At 48.7% G+C, this 19824-nt stretch overlaps 1 protein-coding gene across 3 annotated transcripts in view; it reads right to left on the reverse strand.

Moving 5' to 3' along the window:
- Kif6 (kinesin family member 6) overlaps positions 1–19824 on the reverse strand; it is a 391803-nt gene that overhangs the window by 166917 nt on the left and 205062 nt on the right. For all 3 annotated transcript variants that reach the window (XM_045157624.1, XM_045157625.1, XR_006638595.1), the window contains one exon: positions 15494–15712. In XM_045157624.1, the coding sequence (XP_045013559.1) occupies positions 15494–15712 (219 nt within the window). The remainder of the gene's footprint in view (positions 1–15493; positions 15713–19824) is intronic.

The following is a 19824-nucleotide window of genomic DNA, read 5'->3' on the forward strand; positions in this document are numbered from 1 at the left end:
CAGGAGACGGGGAAAGCAGCATCTTCATACTAGTGGAGTCACTGAGGAAATAAGTATGGAGGGTCCTCATAAAACCAAACTAGGGGCGGCAGAGATGGCTCAGCAGTTAAGGTGCTTGCCTGCAAAGCCCAACGACCTGGGTTCAGTTCCCCAGTACCCACATAAAAACCAGATGCACAAAGTGGCGCATGTATCTGGAGTTTGTCTGTAGCGGTTAGAGGCCCTGGTGCTTGCTCTCTCTCTCTCTTTCTCTTCTTGCAAATAAATAAAATAAAATAATACAAACTCAGATAGAGCTACGATACGACCCAGCTATACTCCTGGGTATATATATCCAAAGAAATCCAAGTTAGCACACAACAGAGATACCTGTACACCCATGCATATTGGAGCCAAGGTGGGGAATCCACCCAGTTGTCCATTAACAGATGAGTGGATAAAGAAAGTATTTATGAACACAATGAAATATCATTTGATCATTAAGAAAAATAAAATTGTGTCACTTGAAGGAAAATGGATGTAACCGGAGATCATCATTTTATATGAAACAAGCCAGGCTCAGAGGGACAAATATGGCATGTTTATCTCATATGCAGGATCTAAATTTCAGTATACATGTGTGTAGAAGAGGGGCTGCTGGGGGAGGAAGGAGAGTAAAGAGAAAGAAGGAGGAGAAAACAAGAGTAAATGGGTCAATAAAGACAAATATTGCATGTTTTCTCTCACACGTGAACCTAGACTTCAAAACAAATACAAGACTTAGCTGCGTGTGTCAGTGCACACCTTTAATCCCACAGTCAAGAGTCCAGCCTGGGACTGCAGCTCCTGTCACTCACAGGGGCAGGACAACAAGAGACCCCCCTGTTTCAAGGACAGTGGGAGCAGAGGATCGACACCCCGAGAATGTCCTCGAATCCCCGCAGTGCAGCATGGCACGTGTGTACACACACACACGTTCTACACACGCAGGGAGATCAACGTCGTGCATCGCCAATTCCAGCCGTCCAGGGGTGGCGCCAGCTGCCTTCTGGCTCACTGATGCCCTTTCAAAATCATTATTTTAAAAAATTACAATCACTATGGCCAAAGCTTTTCCTCCTTTGAGATTTGTACCAGCCAGTGCCGTTATGCATTCTCTTCAAAGGCATGAGTGAATCTACTCAGTGCGTATTAGCTCAGTATTAAACAAATCTCCCCGCTCCCCAGACCGCCTTGGCCTCCTGGCTCACAGTTTCACTTTCCGCCCCATTTCCTGCCCATATGCTGAAAGACTTTAACACCCACGGAGGAGCTCCTCAGAGGCCTTAGCCTCCGATGAGCTGGGCGATCACTTCGCCGACCTTCAGTGGCCCCCTGTTCCTCGGCCTGGAGCCCTGAGTCGCTGTCCCCCCACCCCCCGCGACAAGAGTCACCTGTCACCCACCACTCCCCATCCGAAGCCCACAGACTCTGGCGTTCTCAGCAGCCAACACCGCAGGCTCCACGCATGCGTCTCCCCCACGTTCAGCCCTCCTCCTGGCACCTGAGCTGTTTCTCCCCGCACACCAGGCAAGTCCTCTATTCTGGTTCTTTTTATTTTTCATTTTAAAACTTTTGTGTTCAGTTTTATTTATTTATTTGAGTGTGACAGAGAGAGACAGAGAGGGAGAGAATGGGTGCACCAGGACTTCCAGCCTCTGCAAACGAACTCCAAACGCGTGAGCCCCCTTGTGCATCTGGCTAACGTGGGTCCTGGGGAACCGAGCCTCGAACCAGGGTCCTTAGGCTGCACAGACAAGCGCTTAACCGCTAAGCCATCTCTCCAGCCCCTCTTTTCTGGTTCTTTAGCCTTCTACCATGACAATGCCTCAAGACCGGAGTCCATCTTTGCTCTGTCTTTGTCCCTCATGTTCCCTTCTTACTCTGTCTTCTCCATAGGCCTCCTGGAGCCCCTCCCCGCAGCTGCAACATGTCGGGGACACAGCCACATCTTCAGGGCCCCTTGCCTTGAACACAAGAGTGGCACTGTCAGTTTGTCCGTTGCCTGGGTGTTCCTTTCTCCTTCTCACGCTCAACAGACCCAAGTCGGCCTCCGAACCTGCTTGTCTGCGTGGATTCACGGCTGCCGCAGGTTAGCACCACATCCACTCAGAAGCCAGGCACTCAGCCTGCATCTCAACTTGCTTCTAGTCTAATGAGCTCTCTCTGCCACGCACCTCAAGAACTTCCCTCCACTCAGCCCCTACTGTGGCTGCCTTGACCCTCAGAATCCTTAATGGCTTGTTGTTGTTGTTGTTGTTTTTTCGAGGTAGGGTCTCACTCTAGCCCAGGCTGACCTGGAATTCACTATGTAGTCTCAGGGTGGCCTCGAACTCTCAGCGATCTTCCTACCTCTACTGGGATTCCATGCCTGGCCTTAATTTTTTTTTTTTTTTTGCCAGGGGGGAGAGAGCTCAGTGATTAAAGGAGCTTACTTGCCAAGCCTGCTGGCCCAAGTTCGATTCCCTGGTACCCATATAAATCCAGAGGCACAAAAACAGTGCATGTGTCTTGAGTTCCTTTGCAACAATGAGAGGACCTGGTGCACCCGCTTGCTCTTGTTCATAAATAAAAATAATTTAAATATTTGTGCATTCGTTTATATGTGGTGTGAGTATATCTGTGTATGGGTACAACAGGGCCTCTGGCCAACGCACATCTGGCTTTACATGGGTGGCTTAGAGAACTGAACCTGGGCCAGCAGGCTTCGCAAACAAGCTCCTTTAACTGCTGAGCCATCTCCACAGGCCCCAATGTGAATTTAAAAAAAAAAAAATTTTTTTAATTTTTTATTTATTTATTTGAGAGCGACAGACACAGAGAGAAAGACTGACAAAGGGAGAGAGAAAGAATGGGCACGCCAGGGCTTCCAGCCTCTGCAAACGAACTCCAGACGCATGTGCCCCCTTGTGCATCTGGCTAACGTGGGACCTGGGGAACCGAGCCTCGAACCGGGTCCTTAGGCTTCACAGGCAAGCGCTTAACCACTAAGCCATCTCTCCAGCCCTTTTTTTTTGAGGTAGCAATTTAATCCAAGGTCTTATATATGCTAAGCAAGCATTCTACCACTGAGCTGTTGAGCCATAGCTCTTATAATTAAAAAAAAAAAAAGAGAGAGAATAGGCACGTCAGGGACTCCAGCCACTACACATAAACTCCAGACACATGTACCACCTTGTGCATCTGGCTTACATGGGTCCTGGGGACTCGAACATGGAGCCTCTGGCTTTGTAGGCAAGCACTGTAACTACTAGGTCATCCCCCCAGCCCAGCTCTCATAGTTTCTGAGCTTGACTGGTACTACTAACCTATCCCTCCAGTTCTCCGTGAATTCTGTGCACGGCTGCCAATGATCTTTCTATAGCAGCAATTTCTCCACCCGACTTCCTTGTTAAGTAGTTGTGACGGCTGCTCTATGCCAAGGAGATAAAGTCCTAAGCTTGGAAGTATGGCTCCTCACCTTCTCATGTGCTGGTCTCTCTCAGCTTTCTTTCTAGTCACACAAACCCTGCAATACCACCAGAGCAAATGCTTACAACGTCACAAGCCTGAGGTGCGCCCCAAACCTCTGTGCTGTTGCTTAGAGAAATTTCCCGGGTCTCATCTGCCTCATAATGTCCAGCATCTCAAACAATGCCTGGCATATAACCTACATCAAAGTCCAGTGAGTTTTCACTAAATGCATTAATAGGAGCCACCACTCCTACAGCCAAGGAATGTCCTCAGAGCGCCTGTGGTAAAATGTCCTGTGACATCCATCTCACCTAGGACAGCGCAATACTTCACACTTTCTCAAAGTATGTATGTGATTGGTGAGCAGAGTTCCAAGGTCTGGGAAAGGTGTGTTGTATGTGTGTGGGGGGGGGGGAGAGGGAGGAAGAGATAGAGGGAGAGAGAAACCTCCTATTTATTTATTTATTTTGTTTTTTCAAGGTAACTAGCTCAGATTGACCTGGAATTCACTATGTAGTCTCAGGGTGGCCTTGAACTCATGGTGATCCTCCTACCTCTGCCTCCCGAGTGCTGGGATTAAAGGCGTGCGCCACCACGCTCTGCAAACCTCCTTTTTTTTTGTGCTGTGGAATTCTGCGGGAATGCAGAATAGCTTTTTTTTTTTTTTTTGTGAAAACAGTATTAAAATAGTGATTACATTACACAGTTCTTACATTTATTTGGTTGCATGGGTCATATCACCACAGATTACATTATGAGCCATACAGAAATATCTTCCAGCTACATCAGGGATTACACTAATATTTAGGAATCCTTGAAAGGCTACCTCTGGGGCTATTGTGGATGCAAGAGAATGCTGTGGGGAGAACATCAGAGAAGCGTCCTCACTGCCCGCTGCTTGGAGGGTTTTCTCAGCTGGGGAAGAACGTCTCATGGAAATCTTTGCTCACTGTTGGGAAGGGGGACATCTGGTGACCGATCCTCAATACCTGATTTCCTTGCCTCACTTTGGGAGGCCCTGTCAGTCAGCAGAGGCCTTTGTCAGCAGACAAAGCTGCCTCGTGCAGGCCCAGAGCCTGCCCTGTCACTCCCACACAGGGCACCCCAAGGGCACACCCCAATAAACATCCAGCTCAGACTCTGTCTTCTGGGGCTAAAGCTTCCTTTATAGGGGGATATGTGACCCGAGCTGAAAACAACCAACAGACAATGTAATGTGTGTGTGTGTGTAATATGTGGTGTGCGTGGTATAAGCACATGTGTGTGCAGATGTATACACCATCAGTGCCTGCGAAGAGACCAGAAGAGAACATGGGTGTCTTCCCCCTTCACTCATGCCCGCATTTCCTTGAGGTCGACTCTCATTTCACCTGCAACTTCCTGTCTTGGGTCAGACCTGCTACCAAGAAGCTCCAGCAATGTGTTCTTTGCTCCGCATGGGCCTGGGGGTTACAGTCATTTGTGCTGGGGCTGGGGACTGACGTCAGAGCCCTCTCCGGCCCCTCATGCTTGTGTGGCAAATGCTCTTACTAGCTAAGCCATCTCCCTAGCCTGACAATTCAATCTTTGAATGTTTAATAAAATGGAAATTCTGTGTTCTAACTCAATATTTACAAGCTTTCATTCCAGGGACAAAAGATAGGTTCTCACCCCTAAAACCATGAATTTAAAAATTTTTATTTACTTGTTTATTTGCAAGCAGAGAGAGATAGAGAGAAAGGGCACACCAGGGCCTCTAGCTGCTGCAAATGAACTCCAGACCCATGTGGCACTTTGTGCATCTGGCTTTATGTGGGTACTGGGGAGATGAACTTGGGTTGTTTGGCTTTGTGGGCGAGCACCTTAATGGCTAAGCCATATCTCCAGACCCTCGTGAACTTTTTTGTTTCACACAAATAAACCATTGCACGATACCACCTCTCACGTTGTTTGGCTGGGACAGTCCACTAGACCAGGTATAAAACTCTTTCCAGAAGTTTCTGAAGGTATCTTTGAAGGTATTCCTCCACTTGAAGAATCCTTTTGCTAGAAGAGATAAGACCCATTGCATTTTCTGGAAACAAATGAGTGTAAATATAGCCTCCTATCCCAACCTTAAGGCAAGGCTGGGAAATGGAAACATAATCTCTTCAACAACCAGGACGGGCAGATGTTGACATGGTTCCGACGATTCCCTCCAGGGGGTTCTGAACAGCGTTCAGGCATGCTGACGTAGACACGCAGGCCAGCAGACAGAGCATCGCAATGAAAGTGGCTCTCTTTCCCTCCCGGGCTTGGACCATCTGGTTGTGTGGCGCACGCCCATCGCTGGGCCTCGCTCTAGTTTGATACCTTGACCTTCAACCCTCCATCAATTTAGTATCTCCAGCCCAGACCTTTTCCTCAAAGATTCTGGAATTGATAGCTGACTGGGACTACCTTCTGCGGGAACTACACAGGCCTTTCCCCTGGGGTTTTGTTACATGGGATGAAAGCTCTCCCCACTTATTTGTCTCTCTCACTGGATTCAGAACGGCAGAGGTGGGGCTGAGGAGATGGCTTACTGGGTCGAGTGCTTGCTGCGCAAACAAAAGGACGTGTGTTTGGATCCCCAGTGTCCAAGTACGAGCTGAGCATGGTGGGGAGCGCCTGTAACCCTAGCACTGGCATTGGGGGCAGGGACTGAGGCAGAATGATCCTTGACACTCACTGGTTAGCTAGTCTAGCTGCATCTCAGGTTCGGGGACAGATCCTGTCTCAAAAAATAAAAGGAGGAAGCCAGGTGTGGTGGCATATGCCATATGCAGAGGTAGGAAGATCACCATGAGTTCAAGGCCACCCTGAGACTATATAGTGAATTCCAGGTCAGCCTGGGCCAGAGTGAGACAGTGAGACCCTACCTCAAAAAACCAAAAAAAAAAAAAAAAAAGGTGGAAAAGTGATTGAGGAAGACACCTTATGGCAACTTCTGGCCTGTACAAGAATGTGCACATATGGGCATTTGTACCTGCCCACACACATGCACCCATATGCATATGAACACACCTGTACACACACACACATGCACACCACATATACTTAGATGTGTGTGCCAAAGATGTCAGAGGTGCTCATAGGTGATGACTGAAAAATGGATTGTTAGGCAGAGAGATGGAAGGGATGAACCGATGGATGGATAAAAAAAAGGTAGAAAGGGGCTGGAGAGATGGCTTAGCCGTTAAGGTGCTTACCTGCAAAGGACCCATGTTTGACTCTCCAGATCCCATGCAAACCAGACACACAAGGTGATGAAAGTGCAAAGTCACACATGCACACAGGGGGGAACAGCATCTGGAGTTCAGTGGACGAGGCTGGAGGCCCTAGCATGCCAATTATCTCTCTCTCTCACAAAAAAGGTAGGTAGGCCGGGTGTGGTGGCGCACGCCTTTAATCCCAGCACTCGGGAGGCAGAGGTAGGAGGATCACCATGACTTCAAGGCCACCCTGAGACTACAGAGTGAATTCCAGGTCAGCCTGAGCTAGAGTGAGACCCTACCTACCTCAAAAAACAACAGCAACAAAAAAGGTAGGTAGGAGCCGGGCATGATGGCTCACGCCTTTAATCTCAGCACTTGGGAAGCAGAGGTAGGAGAATCGCCATGAGTTCGAGGCCACCCTGAGACTACATAGTAAATTCCAGGTCAGCCTGAGCTAGAGTGAGACCCTGCCTCGAAAAACCAAAAAAAAAAAAAAAAAAAAAAAAAAAAGGTAGGTAGGTAGGTAGATAGATACCTACATACATACATACACAGATGCATAGATAGATACATAGATAGACAGACAGACAGGCAGGACAACCTAAGTGCTCATGGCATCTGGAATATCTAGCCAAACCCTAGAACACCAGCAGCCGCGTGCCGTCATAGGCCAAGCTGCTTTCCTTGGAAAGATGTGTTATCTGTTCACATCTTAGGCTTGAGGACTTTAATGGGGTCACAACGATGACTAGACTAAGCAGACATTTGGGAATGGGCAGGAACCTTGATTTGGGATCATGAACAGACCAGCGTGCTTACTCATTCTGGTATCTGTTCTCTTTCTTTCACGTTAAGATGCTGTTTATTTACGTCGTCGAATCTATACACCTTTCAAATACGTAGGATGTGGAAAATGCATTTCTCTATGGAAGTGTGTGAAGGAAAACCCTGGCTGGCCACAGCGCTGTGAGTCGACTGGCACAGAGCTGTGCAGAGGGCGCTGGCACTCTTCCTGAGGCAGGTCTCATATGGGCCGGGCTGCCCTCACCCTCCCTAAGAGCAAGGAGGGCCTCGAGCTCCTGATCCTCTTGCTTCAGGGTCCTGAGTGCTGAGATTACAGGTGTGCACCACCATGTCCAGCTGTTGATTGTTTCTGCAATTACATTTATGGGCAAAGGCAAGAGCATGGTGGGTTCCAAAAGAAAGGGCACAACAGATCTGGAGCCATCTGGAAGCAGAGGCTGGCATTTGTCCCCGAGACCTACATGAAACAAGACGGAAAGCTCAGAAACAACTGGTGACCTTGACCTTTTTTTTAGAAGTAGGGTCTCACTCTAGCCCGGGCCGACCTGGACTTCACTATGTAGTCTCGGGGTGGCCTCTAACTCACAGTGATCCTCCTACCTCTGTCTCCCCAGTGCTGGGATGAAAGGTGCGCACCACCATGCCTAGTGACCTTGAACTTTTCTTTATAACTTAGTGGAGGAACTGGATATGATAAAGCTTATGAACAGAAGCTTTTGGTCTCAAGAGCATTATTTTTTTGCTTGTGTGTGCGTGTGGCGTATGCACATGGATGTGCCCTTGCAGCTCACCTGTGGTGGCTGCAGCAGAACAATACGTGTCCCATTCCACTGCTCTTCCACCAGTTCAGTGGTTGAGACAGAGTCTCTTACTGATACGGGAGCTTGCTATTTCTCTGAGAGCCCAGGGAAGTCCGTGGCCCGTGGCCTTTGCAGGACTGAGGTTACAGGCAAGGGACTCCACACCCGGATGTTTATGTGGGATCTGGAGATTTGAACCTGGACTGTCAGTGCAGGAAGCCTATTCAGCTGCTGAGCCACCTCTCCAGCCCATCAATCTTTTGAGTGCCAGGGAAAGAAGTCGGAGAAGGGGAACAGACTTGAGGTTGGAAGTGGCACCCTTGGGTGCCCCTTGGCTCATCAGTGCTCCAAGCAGGACGAATTCTGTGAAGAGGGGCCACGGGAAAGCTGTGCGATACGCCACACAGAGCCGCTGGGGCTCTCTGCTACGACGACATCTCTTCATTCTCCGTCTTCCTCCCCACGACTCCTCCTCTGATCTACTGGAACGTTTCCTGCACCACATACGTGGTCTCCAGCCACGTCATCTCCAATGTATTTGAACAAGTTCTTTCCAGAACACCTCCCTGGAGCTTCCCTGTCACCAGCCCCCTTCTGCTTTGGGTGTCCCTTACAACCAGATGCACAGAATTCCCCGGCATGGCATTCAAGGACTTCCGTACTATGGAATTTTTTTTTCCCCAGCAAATAAATGTAAGACATTAAAACAACGTGCAAGCACGCAGAGGTAAAAGGAGACGTTCCTTCAACGTGTCTGTTCCCTCTCCCTGAATTTACCATCCAAGCAACCTCCCACCCCACTTTTCTGACATCCTGTATCAGTAAGGCCCCAGCTCAAGAAAGGACCCATCACCTTTACATGGCATTTCTTTGCTTTTTCATCCCCTAGACCTTTTGATTATTTTCAATGTTTTAAATATCTTATTATTTATTTGTTTATTAGAGAGAGAGAGAGAGAGAAAAAATGGGCACAGCAGGGCCTCCAGCTGCTGCAAACAAACTCCAGATGCATGTGTCACCCTGTGTATCTGGCTTTACATGGGTCCTACGGAATAGAACTTGGATCATTTGGCTTTGCAGGCAAGGGCCTTAACCACTAAGCCATCTCTCCAGCTTGTTTTCAACTTTTGTTTTTGTTTTTGTATTTTGAGGTAGAGTCTCACTCTGGCCCAAGCTGACCTGGAATTCACTACGTAGTCTCAGGATGGCCTTGAACTCACAATGTTCCTCCTACCTCTGCCTCTCGACTGCTGGGATTAAAGGTGTGTACCACCATGTCCGTCTTGTTTTCAACTTTTATTGTAATTTTTTTTTTTTTTTATGAGAGAAAGAGAAGGAGAGAGAATGGGTGTGCCAGGGAACTTTAGCCACTGCAGATAAACTCCAGACCCATGTGGCACTTTGTGCATCTGGCAGTATATGAGTACTGGGGAACTGAACCTGTGCCTAAGGGCTTTGCAGGCAAGCACCTTAACTGCTGAGCCCTTCAACTGCTCCAGCCCTTCCACTTTTATTTTAAACTGCAGTTGACAAATCGTGGCTGTATATGTTCATAAGATACAAAGTGATGCTACAGCTTATGGACACAGCGGAGAATAATTTCATTAATGTAGCCATTATCTTAAATACACATCATGATTTTTGGGGGTGAGAACATTGGAAATATACTTGGCCACAGTAAGTGGAAATAAGCAAGGCATAGAAAGACCAACTCTATGGGATTCTCACTCACATATGGGATTTCCTAAAATAAATAAACACATAAACTGGGCGGTGGTACATGTCTTTAATCCCAGCAGTCGGGAGGCAGAGGTAGGAGGATGGATCGCTATGAGTTCAAGGCCAGCCTGAAAGTACATATTGGATTCCAGGTTAGTCTGGGCTGGAGCGAGACCCTACCCTGACAAAGATCAAACAACAAAACAACAACAACAACAAACCCAAGTAAACAAGGAGAAGCAGAAAGCACAGTGGTGGGTACTGGAGGCTGTGGCGGGAGGAAGGAACGATGGTGTCAAACGCCTCCGCTGAGAGCAAGAGCAGGGAGCATTTATTGTGTCTGGGGGGTAGATCATTGCACCATCATGTGCTCCAAGTCTGTCCATGTCACTGCAAATGCTCCAGTGTCTTTCCCTTTGGATGTCTGACCGGCATTCCGTGGTGCACTGCATGAGTTAAGGATGATCCACCCCAAAGTGTACGGAACTGGTGTTCTGAGCCTCTCGGGCTGAACCCATGGGGGAGCTGCAGGCAGAGGGAGGCCTGCCTCACTGTCGCCAGCCACCGGGATTCCACTGGGACAGGCTACTTTCCCGAACTAGGGTAAGAAAACGGACCTTGTCGTGGAAGACTGGGCATGCTGCTGCCCCGAACTCGAATAAATATATGCATGGAAGTCCCCTCGTCTCTGCTAGCTCGACTCCTCGCCCCAGGTCTCCTAGTGGCTTCCTGAGGACTTACTGGCCCTGTCTAGAGACCTCTGTCTGCCACTTCTACACACATTTATCATTCTTTGTCTACAAATAAAAGCTTTCTGCTTTGGCTGTTTCTTTCTTTTATTTTTTTTACAACTACAGCCTTCTTTTCATTTATTTATTTATTTGGGAGTGAAAGAGAAAGACAAAGAAAGAGAGAGAGAGAGAGAGAGAATGGGCACGCCAGGGCCTCCAGCCCCTGCAAATGAACTCCAGATGCATGCGCCCCCTTGTGCATCTGGCTAACGTGGGACATGTAAAAATTAATACAACTGATGAGGGTTTCCTCTGTGAGGTACATTCAGTAATGTAAATCCTATGGAAAGTACAAGTCAGTTTTCATAGGAATAGAAATTGTGACCAAAAATTCACATGGAATCTAAAAATCCTTGGATAGCACAGGCATTCACAAACCCCAAAGAAGAGAGCTGTACGTATCCACAGCCTGACTTAAAAACTATACCAGAAAATCACCACCCTTCAAACAGCATGGCGACACGGGCGTGAGAAACAGACTCCTTCATCCACCTACCACTGAGACCGAGTGGAAAGTCCCGAAGTGAATCCACACGTGTGTGCCAGTGAGGCCACGATCCCCTAACAGGGAAGGACAGCTCTTCCATGAATGGTGCTGCACACACTGGAGAATTATATACAGAGGGAGACTGGACCCTTCCTTCATGCTATACACAAAGTCAACTCAAGCCGGGCGTTGTGACACATGCTTTTAAGCCCAGCACATTGGGAGGCAGAGGTAGGAGGATCGCCGTGAGTTCGAGGCCAGCCTGGGACCACAGAGTGAATTCCAGGTCAACCTAGGCTAGAGTCAGCCCCTACCTCAAAAACAAACAAACAAACAAACAAACAAACCCCAGTCAACTCAAATGAATTGCACCAGTAATTTATTTTGAATTAACTGAAATTGTAAAATAGACAAAAATATAATGGGGATGGGTGGAAAATATGACACTGGTTAAAATTAAAAGCTTCTGTAAAATGAAAGAAGCAATTGGTGCGAAGAGACCATGGAGAGATTGGGTGGAGACGTTTGCAAGTAATACTGCTGATCCTCTCCAGGACTGATGCAGAACCCCAAATAACTCTATACAGAGATGACCAATGATCTGATTGAAAAATAGTAGTGTCTCAGGCCTGTAATCCCAGTGCTCAGAAGGCTGAGGCAGGAGGATTGCCATGCATGTGAGGCTATCTGGGCTATGTGGTAAGATCCTAGACAGCCTATTTCAAGATAAAAAGGGAGAGGTGGTGGGGCCAGGGGTGTATCTCAGTGGTAAAGTGCTTCGTTCAATTCCCAGCAATGCCCCAAAAAGTGGGGGTGGGAAGGGCAAGGAATGGCATAGATGATTTTTACACAAGTGCTATGATAGGAATGTTTTAGAATGTTCAAATTCTACCCTTTTTTTTGTGAGATGCAATCCCCATCCACATGCTTTGTGTTGATTTTTCCACGCACTGAGGAAAATCCTTGCGTGTGGAGGACAGAGGCTGATATTGGGGTGTCCTCCTCTGTAGCTCTCCACCTCATTTTTCGACTCAGGGTCTTTCACTGAACCTAGAGCTCACCAGTTGGTCCAGACTTGCTAACCAGTGAGCCCTGGATCTACATTGCCTTCCCCAGTGCTAAGATTACAGGGGGGGGGGCGCCACCACTGCCCGCATTTCCACGTGGGTGCTGGGGGCCCAAACCCAGGTCCCCGTGCTTGCATGGCAAGCACTTTACTCACTGAGTCACCTGCCAGTCCCCCCACGCCATCCCTTCTCACTCTCTGAGACTGGGTTTCATGTGGCCCACACTGGCCTCAAATTCATTCATGCCTGCCTCCGCCTCCTGAGTGCTGGGATTCCGGAAGCGCACCACCCCATGCTCATGGGGTGCCAGGGACCAAAGCCATGGCCTCAAGCACTCTACCAACGGAGTCCCAAGAAAGAACTTTACGACTCTTTCCAACCTGCGAGTCTGAACAATCCCTCTCTCCATTTCAAGGAAAACAAAATAGACATTCAGCCTTCAAAAAAATAAATAAAACCCAGCAGAAATCCCTGATGGGCCTCCACCTGGCCAGTAAATGACTGGGGCTCTCCCCAGTGAACCAGACAGCCAGCCTCACTTTCTCACTGGAAGAGGCTCCGCTTGGCAGAGTGGAGGTGAAAGGAGGGCGTCCCATGACAGTTTCAGCGACCTCCAGAGTGGCTTGCTTTCTGTTTAAATATAGCCTCCAGAGGGTCAAAGGTCGACAGAAAGGGACACCACCATTGGAAGACAAAAAAAAAAAAAAAAAAAAATACACCTTTCCAAACAACTTTTTAAATATTTGCTTTAGTTTACATGAGCTTTTCATGTATGAAACATTGTAGTCATAAAACTCCAATTGAGCTGGGCGTGGTGGCGCACGCTTTTAATCCCAGCACTCGGGAGGCAGAGGTAGGAAGATCACCGTGAGTTCGGGGCCACCCTGAGACTCCATAGTGAATTCTAGGTCAGCCTGGGCTAGAGTGAGTCCCTACCTCGGAAAACAAAACAAAACAAGAAAATTCCAATTGGCTCCCAGAATCTTCAACATGTTGATTAGACAGGTAATAAATAACCTGGTGTCCAAAGTCCTGATTCCGCCACAGCCACTTTCAATCCTGCTTGTAGTTTTGCCAAATGATAAAGGTGACCGACACCCCCCCTTCAACCTCTTCTCCAAATGCTGCACCACTATAGGCACATCTGTCAACCTATTCCTGTTTAGAGTTATGCTCAAACTATATCCAGTGACAGTTGAAACAGCTCAAAAGTCCTTTTTTTTTAAAAAAAGAAAAAAAGAAAAATCTCAGGCTTGTCTCCAAAACTTTAACCTCATTTGTACTTGGACTTTACAAATAATTTCCATTATTTTTCCAACAATTTTCTAGTCAAGTAAACTAGATTCATTCTCCAAACAAAACTATCGTCCATGTCAAGAGCCCCATGGGGGGGGGGGGGAATAGCATTCCTCAGAAGGCTCGCTGTAATTATAAAAGAAAAGAAGATTGTGGGGGTGCTGTGGGCAAGAAGAGTGGTGAGAAAGGAGATGGTGTGGACAAGAAGAAACAGAAATAGAAAAGGCCTGGCCCGCAACAAGTTGGGCAGTGAGAGCTGAGGATGGTTTTTCGCGCAGTGGAGAACACAGATCTCCTTCCTCCCTTGGCTGAGGAGTTGTCACACAGGCGCTGGTCCTGACTTTAGTTTCAGCTGTGCGTGGAAGGGGAGACATCTATCCTCACCATCAGGGGTCACTAGTAACTCTCTTACAACAAAAGGCAAGTTAGGCTGGGGGTGGTGGTGCACGACTTTAATCCCAGTGCTGGGGAGGCTGAGGCTTTGTAGGAGGATCGCTGTGAGTTCAAGACCAGCCTGAGACTACATAATAAACTCCAGGTCAGCCTGGGCTAGAGCGAGCCCCTACCTTGAGAAAACCAAAAGAAACAAACAAACAAACATAAAAAGAAGATAAATTATCAAGAGAAAAGGATAGCAGATGTATTCAATCAAATTTTTATGACAATGGATCCTTCAGAACAGGGCTCCAAAGACCCAGGAAAATGGTTCTATTTTTATTATTATTATTATTCTTAGGTCTCATGGCAGCTGGGTAGAAACGTGATTGGGCAAAAAGGAAGATCTGACACAATGATCCAAGTAGAGAAACAGTAACACCTATCTAAATTCACCTGGGCGAGGAAGGGCGGCAGGGGAGAGAAAAGAATGCGAATTTGCCTTCGACGTCCTTTGGCTCCGAATACTCAGCACGCTATAGGAGCAGGCGCTGGGGTTTGCTTTTCTGAGCTCCGACACCAGAGATGTCCACATTGTGTCCGAGGCCGCTGTTCCTTACCACGCCAGCCATGGAGGGGCCTCACCTCAACCCCCCACTTCCCACAGCCACCCAGCCCTGTCCAGGCAACCTCTCCAATGCTCTGGTGCACTTCCCTCTCTGGCCATCCCCAGCCTGGACCTCGACACTGGCCACGTGAGTAGGTGTCCGCTGTTGGTCTGTCCCGCATGGGCTAACCCACCTGCCTGCCCAGGTTCTCCCCGATGCCAACCACACTCGGCCCTCCTCGCTTTCGCAAAAGCTCCTTTTCCAACGGGACGCGGAGGCTGTTCGAACAAGTGACACTGTCTGCTTGCGGTCTTCCTCCCACCCACGCTTGACCCTCACAACATTTTCTGGACCTTTCTGGCCTTCTCTGGTTCCTGGTATATGTCCCTCAGGAACACAGAGGTATGCTTTGGTAATCAGCTATCCCGTGACTATTTTACTCTGTGGGTCTGTGAATACCCTGACGTCACGCTTTTGTTGGTTTATGTATACCCTCCTCCAAACAAGGGGTGTAACCCAAAGTTATCTCATAGGGTTAGGAGGAGAGGAGTTCATTAGAGATGAGAACTTAGCATAGCAACTGGCGTATATACAAGGGCTGTGTAACACTGATACCAATCAGTATTACGCCTAGAACAAAATACGTGCTAAACAAAAGAAGGAGTAAATGGATCAGTGAAATAAAGGGTTCATCAATCCAGACAGGCTCCCCTGTTTTGTCCCAACCAGCTGTTGTTCATGACAGATCACGGCACAGCCATATAGAAACGACATCAGAAAAAGTGTGGAGCCTGCACATTTTAAACTATACAGATATCCACTACCGACTATGAAGAATGCTGGGAATGTCGTCCACTGACCTGTTTTGTTGTGGATCAAGCTGGACCTGTGCCTGCAAGTGCTGAGGTCCTGGGCCTGGCTTGAGGCTGAGGATCGCACGGTCTTCAGGCTGTCCACTGGGCTCCCGGTCGTGAAAGGTGAGCTCTGGGACTGTCTGACTCTCCTTCTCTCCACGCTAGCTGAGAGCAGGGCATCCTGAGTTTTCTTCTTTTCCTTTTTCAACATGTTGACCAGAATATCTGAAATCTGACTTAAGGATTTAGTGGCGTTATGCAATATTCTAATGATCAAACCACAGGTGCCCAGAACACTTTTTTTTCCCCCCAAGGTAGGGTCTCACTCTAGCCCAGGCTGATCTGAAATTCATTATGTAGTCTCAGGCTGGCCTTGAACTCATGGCAATCCTCCTACCTCTGCCTCCCAAGTGCTGGGATGAAAGGTGTACACCACCACGCCCAGCTACCCAGAACACAATTAACATTCCTAGTAATATTTTTGATTTCGATAAAGACTGGTTCACAAACACAGTGACTTCTGGGAGCCCTCTGTTCAGCTGGGGACAGTTCTGGTGGCTACACATCTTTCATCACACACCACTACTATAGGAAACGCTAGCAAACAGAAACGTCTCGAAGATGTTCTGAGCTTAACATTCAAAAAAGTTTACTAACTTATTTACAAGCAGAGAGAAGTAGAGGGAAGAGAGACAGACACAGAGAAAGGGTGTACCAGGCTCTCTAGCCACTGCAAACAAACTCCAGATGCATGTGACACTTTGTGAACCTGGGTACTGGAGAATCGAACCTAGACTTTGCAGGCAAGCGCCTTAACTGCCAAGCCATCTCCCCAGCCCTGAACTTAACGCTTTAATGGAAGGGCGGAGAAGTATAATGAGGGGCTGAGGCTATGGCTCCCTTAGTGAAGTGCTTGGCTAGACTGTACGAAGCCCCGAGTTCCACCGCCACACCACAGAAACCTGGCATGGTATCACCCACCTGCAATTTCAGGACTAGGGAGGTGGAGGCAGGCGAATCAGAAGTCCGAGGGCATCTTTGGCTACATAGTAAGTTTGAGGTCAGTCAGGGATACATGAGACCCTGTCTCAAAAAAAAAAAAAAGGAAAATAGAAGGAAAGAAAAGTATAATGAACGCTGAGTGGTACTGGAGTGCCTGGGCTGAGAGGGCATCTGCCTGGGGGGGGGGGGGGCGGGGCAGCAGCAGGAACGCGGAAGGGCACAGTGAAACCCCTCAGCTGGCAGCAGGTCTCATCAAACTTGGGGCCATGTGGTGACAGCTGTGAAGCTGGGGCGCCCTCCTACCCTTCTGGGTCAACACTTTGTCAGATGGCGGCTGAGAGTTACTTTTGTTTAATTCTTTGATATTCGGTTTCAAATAGAACCGCGAAGAAGTGGACCATCAGCTTAGGTAATTGAAAAATGCATGTCTTACAGGCCGCTTCAGTACATTGGGAGCACCAACGACAAATGATAAAAACCGCTTTATGTACCCAACTTCACTAGTCATTATAGGTTCAGGGTGCCAAGAATTCTTGGGCGGGGTGTTGCTCATTCACAGGACAGCCCGTGAAACCTGCCTGGAATCCCAGAACTCCACCACATGAGCAGCTCCGTGAATCCAAGTGTTCGCTATCTCTAGAAATGGCTGTGACAGTCACCTTCTCATGGCTGGGACAAAACACCACCCAGAAGCACCTTATGCAAAGAAAGGGCTTATTTCAGCTCGGAGTTTTGAGGGGAGGGTTCATGACGGCAGGGTGCAGGGGAAGCCGGGCAAAGCAGACAGCTGGGAAGCGCCACTTCTCCACAGTGACCGGAAGTAGTCTGAGCACTGGGCTTAAAGATGAACCATGTTATCCTAAAACCTGGCCCTAGCGACACACCTCCTCCAGCAAGGTGTCACCTCCCAAAGACCCCACAGCTTTCCCAAGCTGCCACTGGCTGGGGGACCAAGTATTCAAAACACATGAGGATACAGGGGACATAGGTGTGTGAGGGCTGGGGAGATGGCTTAGCGGTTAAGCCTAAGGACCCCGGTTCGAGGATCGATTCCCCAGCACCCATGTTAGCCAGATGCACAAGGTGACGCATGCATCTGGAGTTCTTTTGCAGTGGCTGGAGGCCCTAGTGCGCCAATTCTCTCTCTCTGCCCCTTTCTCTTTCTGTCACTCTCAAATAAATAAAAAAATAAAAACAAATAAAAATAAATAAGTTAGGTGTCTGAGCCAATGTGGGATGGTATGGGGGAGACCATTGCTACTCAGCAAGCAGGGGGTGCACTCTGGCTACATGAGCTCTTTTTCTTTTCGAGGTGGGGTCTCGCTTTAGCCCAGGCTGACCTGGAATTCACTATGCAGGCTCAGGGTGGCCTCGAACTCATGATGATCCTCCTACTTCTGCCTCCCGAGTGTTGGGATTAGAGGCGTGTGCCACCACGCCCGGCTTAAAGTTTGTTCTTAAGCAAGTAGTTGGAAACACTTTGCAAGCAAGTGCCTTCAACCACTGAGCCTTCTCCCTAGCTCTGTGGAAACAGTTTGTCCCCCAGAGTTCTCCTCAGCTCTAATACCCATCTGCTGGTCATCTCTGGAGTAATTTTTCTCTCACCAGACCCAATGTGGTTTCCATTCTTTGTTATCTCAGAAAACCTGTATTAGCCAGAGACATTCGCAACATCTCCGTGTCTCGGCCAAGAAGAGTGGGGTCTGCCCAGATCTCCCGTGCTTTGTAGCGCAAGAAACGTTTCCATCTCTTCACGGCAGACATGGCACCGATTCGCTCCTCCACGCGGTGGTATCAGTTGGTGCCTGAGTGGTGTGCCAGGCGCTCTTCCAGGCACGAGTACAGAGCAATGAAAAGGTGGATTTGAGGCTGGCGGGAGGGCTCAAGGGGCGCAGGGCTGTACAAACACGAGGACCTGAGTTCAGATCCCCGGAACCCACATCAAAGCCAGGAGTGGTGACATGCACCCGGGGTGGCAGGAACAAGCCGATCCCTGGGGCTTGCTGGGTCATCGGCCTAGCCTGGCTGAGTAGCCGCACCATCCAGGAGCCTTGTGTGGTCAGGAGCCCGTGAGAAGCCTGTGTGAGCTTCAGACGATGCAGTCTTGAAGGCCCTTTCCCTTTCTCAAGCTCTCTGGCTGTCCTTGAAAGCGCATCCCCACGCTCGCTGAGGGGCTTCTCTGGGCAGTGATCTTGGAAGGTGGGGGGGGGTCTTACCCAGGCCTCTGCCCCTGAAAAGTGGCCCAGAGCTTCCCTGAGTGATTTCAGAGACTCTACTGGTTACTTTCCTTGTTGCTGTGACCAAACAGCGGGCAAGAAGTGTGGCAAGGAAGGCGAGGCAGGAGAAGCTCTGCGCAGACGGCCACACTGCAGGAGCAGTCAGGAAGCAGGAGGGGCGCACGCCGAAGGCTTAGCCCGATTTCTTCTGCTTTTGTTTTGTTTTGCTTTTAGAGGTAGGGTCTCACTCTGGCCCAGGCTGATCTAGAATTCACTATGCAGTCTCAGGGTGGCCTTGAACTCTTGCCTCCTACCTCTGCCTCCCAAGTGCTGGCATTAAAAGTGTGTGCCACCATGCCCTGCCCAGCTTTCTTCTTTTCATCCAGCTTGGGACCCCAGCCCACGGGCTCATACCAACTATAGTTATGGTGGGTCTTTCCACTTCGGTCAACCTAATCTAGAAACTCTATTACTGGCATGGCCAGTGATTTTTCTCCGACATGATTCTAGATCCTATCAAGTTCATAAGAAGTACTAACAACCATAGAGTGATGCACGTCACCGGCTGACCAGCTAGGATCTCACTCCACGTAAGGGATTCAAGTTCAGTGTTCTTCCCACTCTTCACACAGTCATTTTGAGTTGGAGTCTCAGAGGGTCGGAACCTTTTGGGGATCACTTAGTCTGGGAAGCATCCAGAGTTGTCCCATGTGAATGGTGGAACCGGGATTCACCACAGTGAAGGCGGGAGATAATGCATGGCTTTCTCTCTCTCTCTCTTGCTTTTACTTATTTAAGTTTTGAAATATTTGATTTTTATTTGTTTGAGAGTGGGAGAGAGAGAGAATGGGTGTTCCAGGGCCTTCAGCCACTGCAAACAAACTACGGACGCATGCGCCACCTTGTGCATCTGGCTGACGTGGGTCCTGGGGAATTGAACCTGGGTCCTTTGGCTTCGTAGACAAATTCCTTAACTGCTAAGCCATCCCTCCAGCCCCTCTCTCTTGCTTTTAAACAGACACACGTATGAGCAAGCGTGGATGGTCCCTTCTCTGTCACCTTTCGTTTCTTTCCTCCTGGATGCTCAGACATTCATATGCCCTGACAGTGATTAAGGAG

Source organism: Jaculus jaculus, chromosome 8 (genome assembly GCF_020740685.1).
Source record: "Jaculus jaculus isolate mJacJac1 chromosome 8, mJacJac1.mat.Y.cur, whole genome shotgun sequence".
Lineage (NCBI taxonomy): Eukaryota > Metazoa > Chordata > Mammalia > Rodentia > Dipodidae > Jaculus > Jaculus jaculus.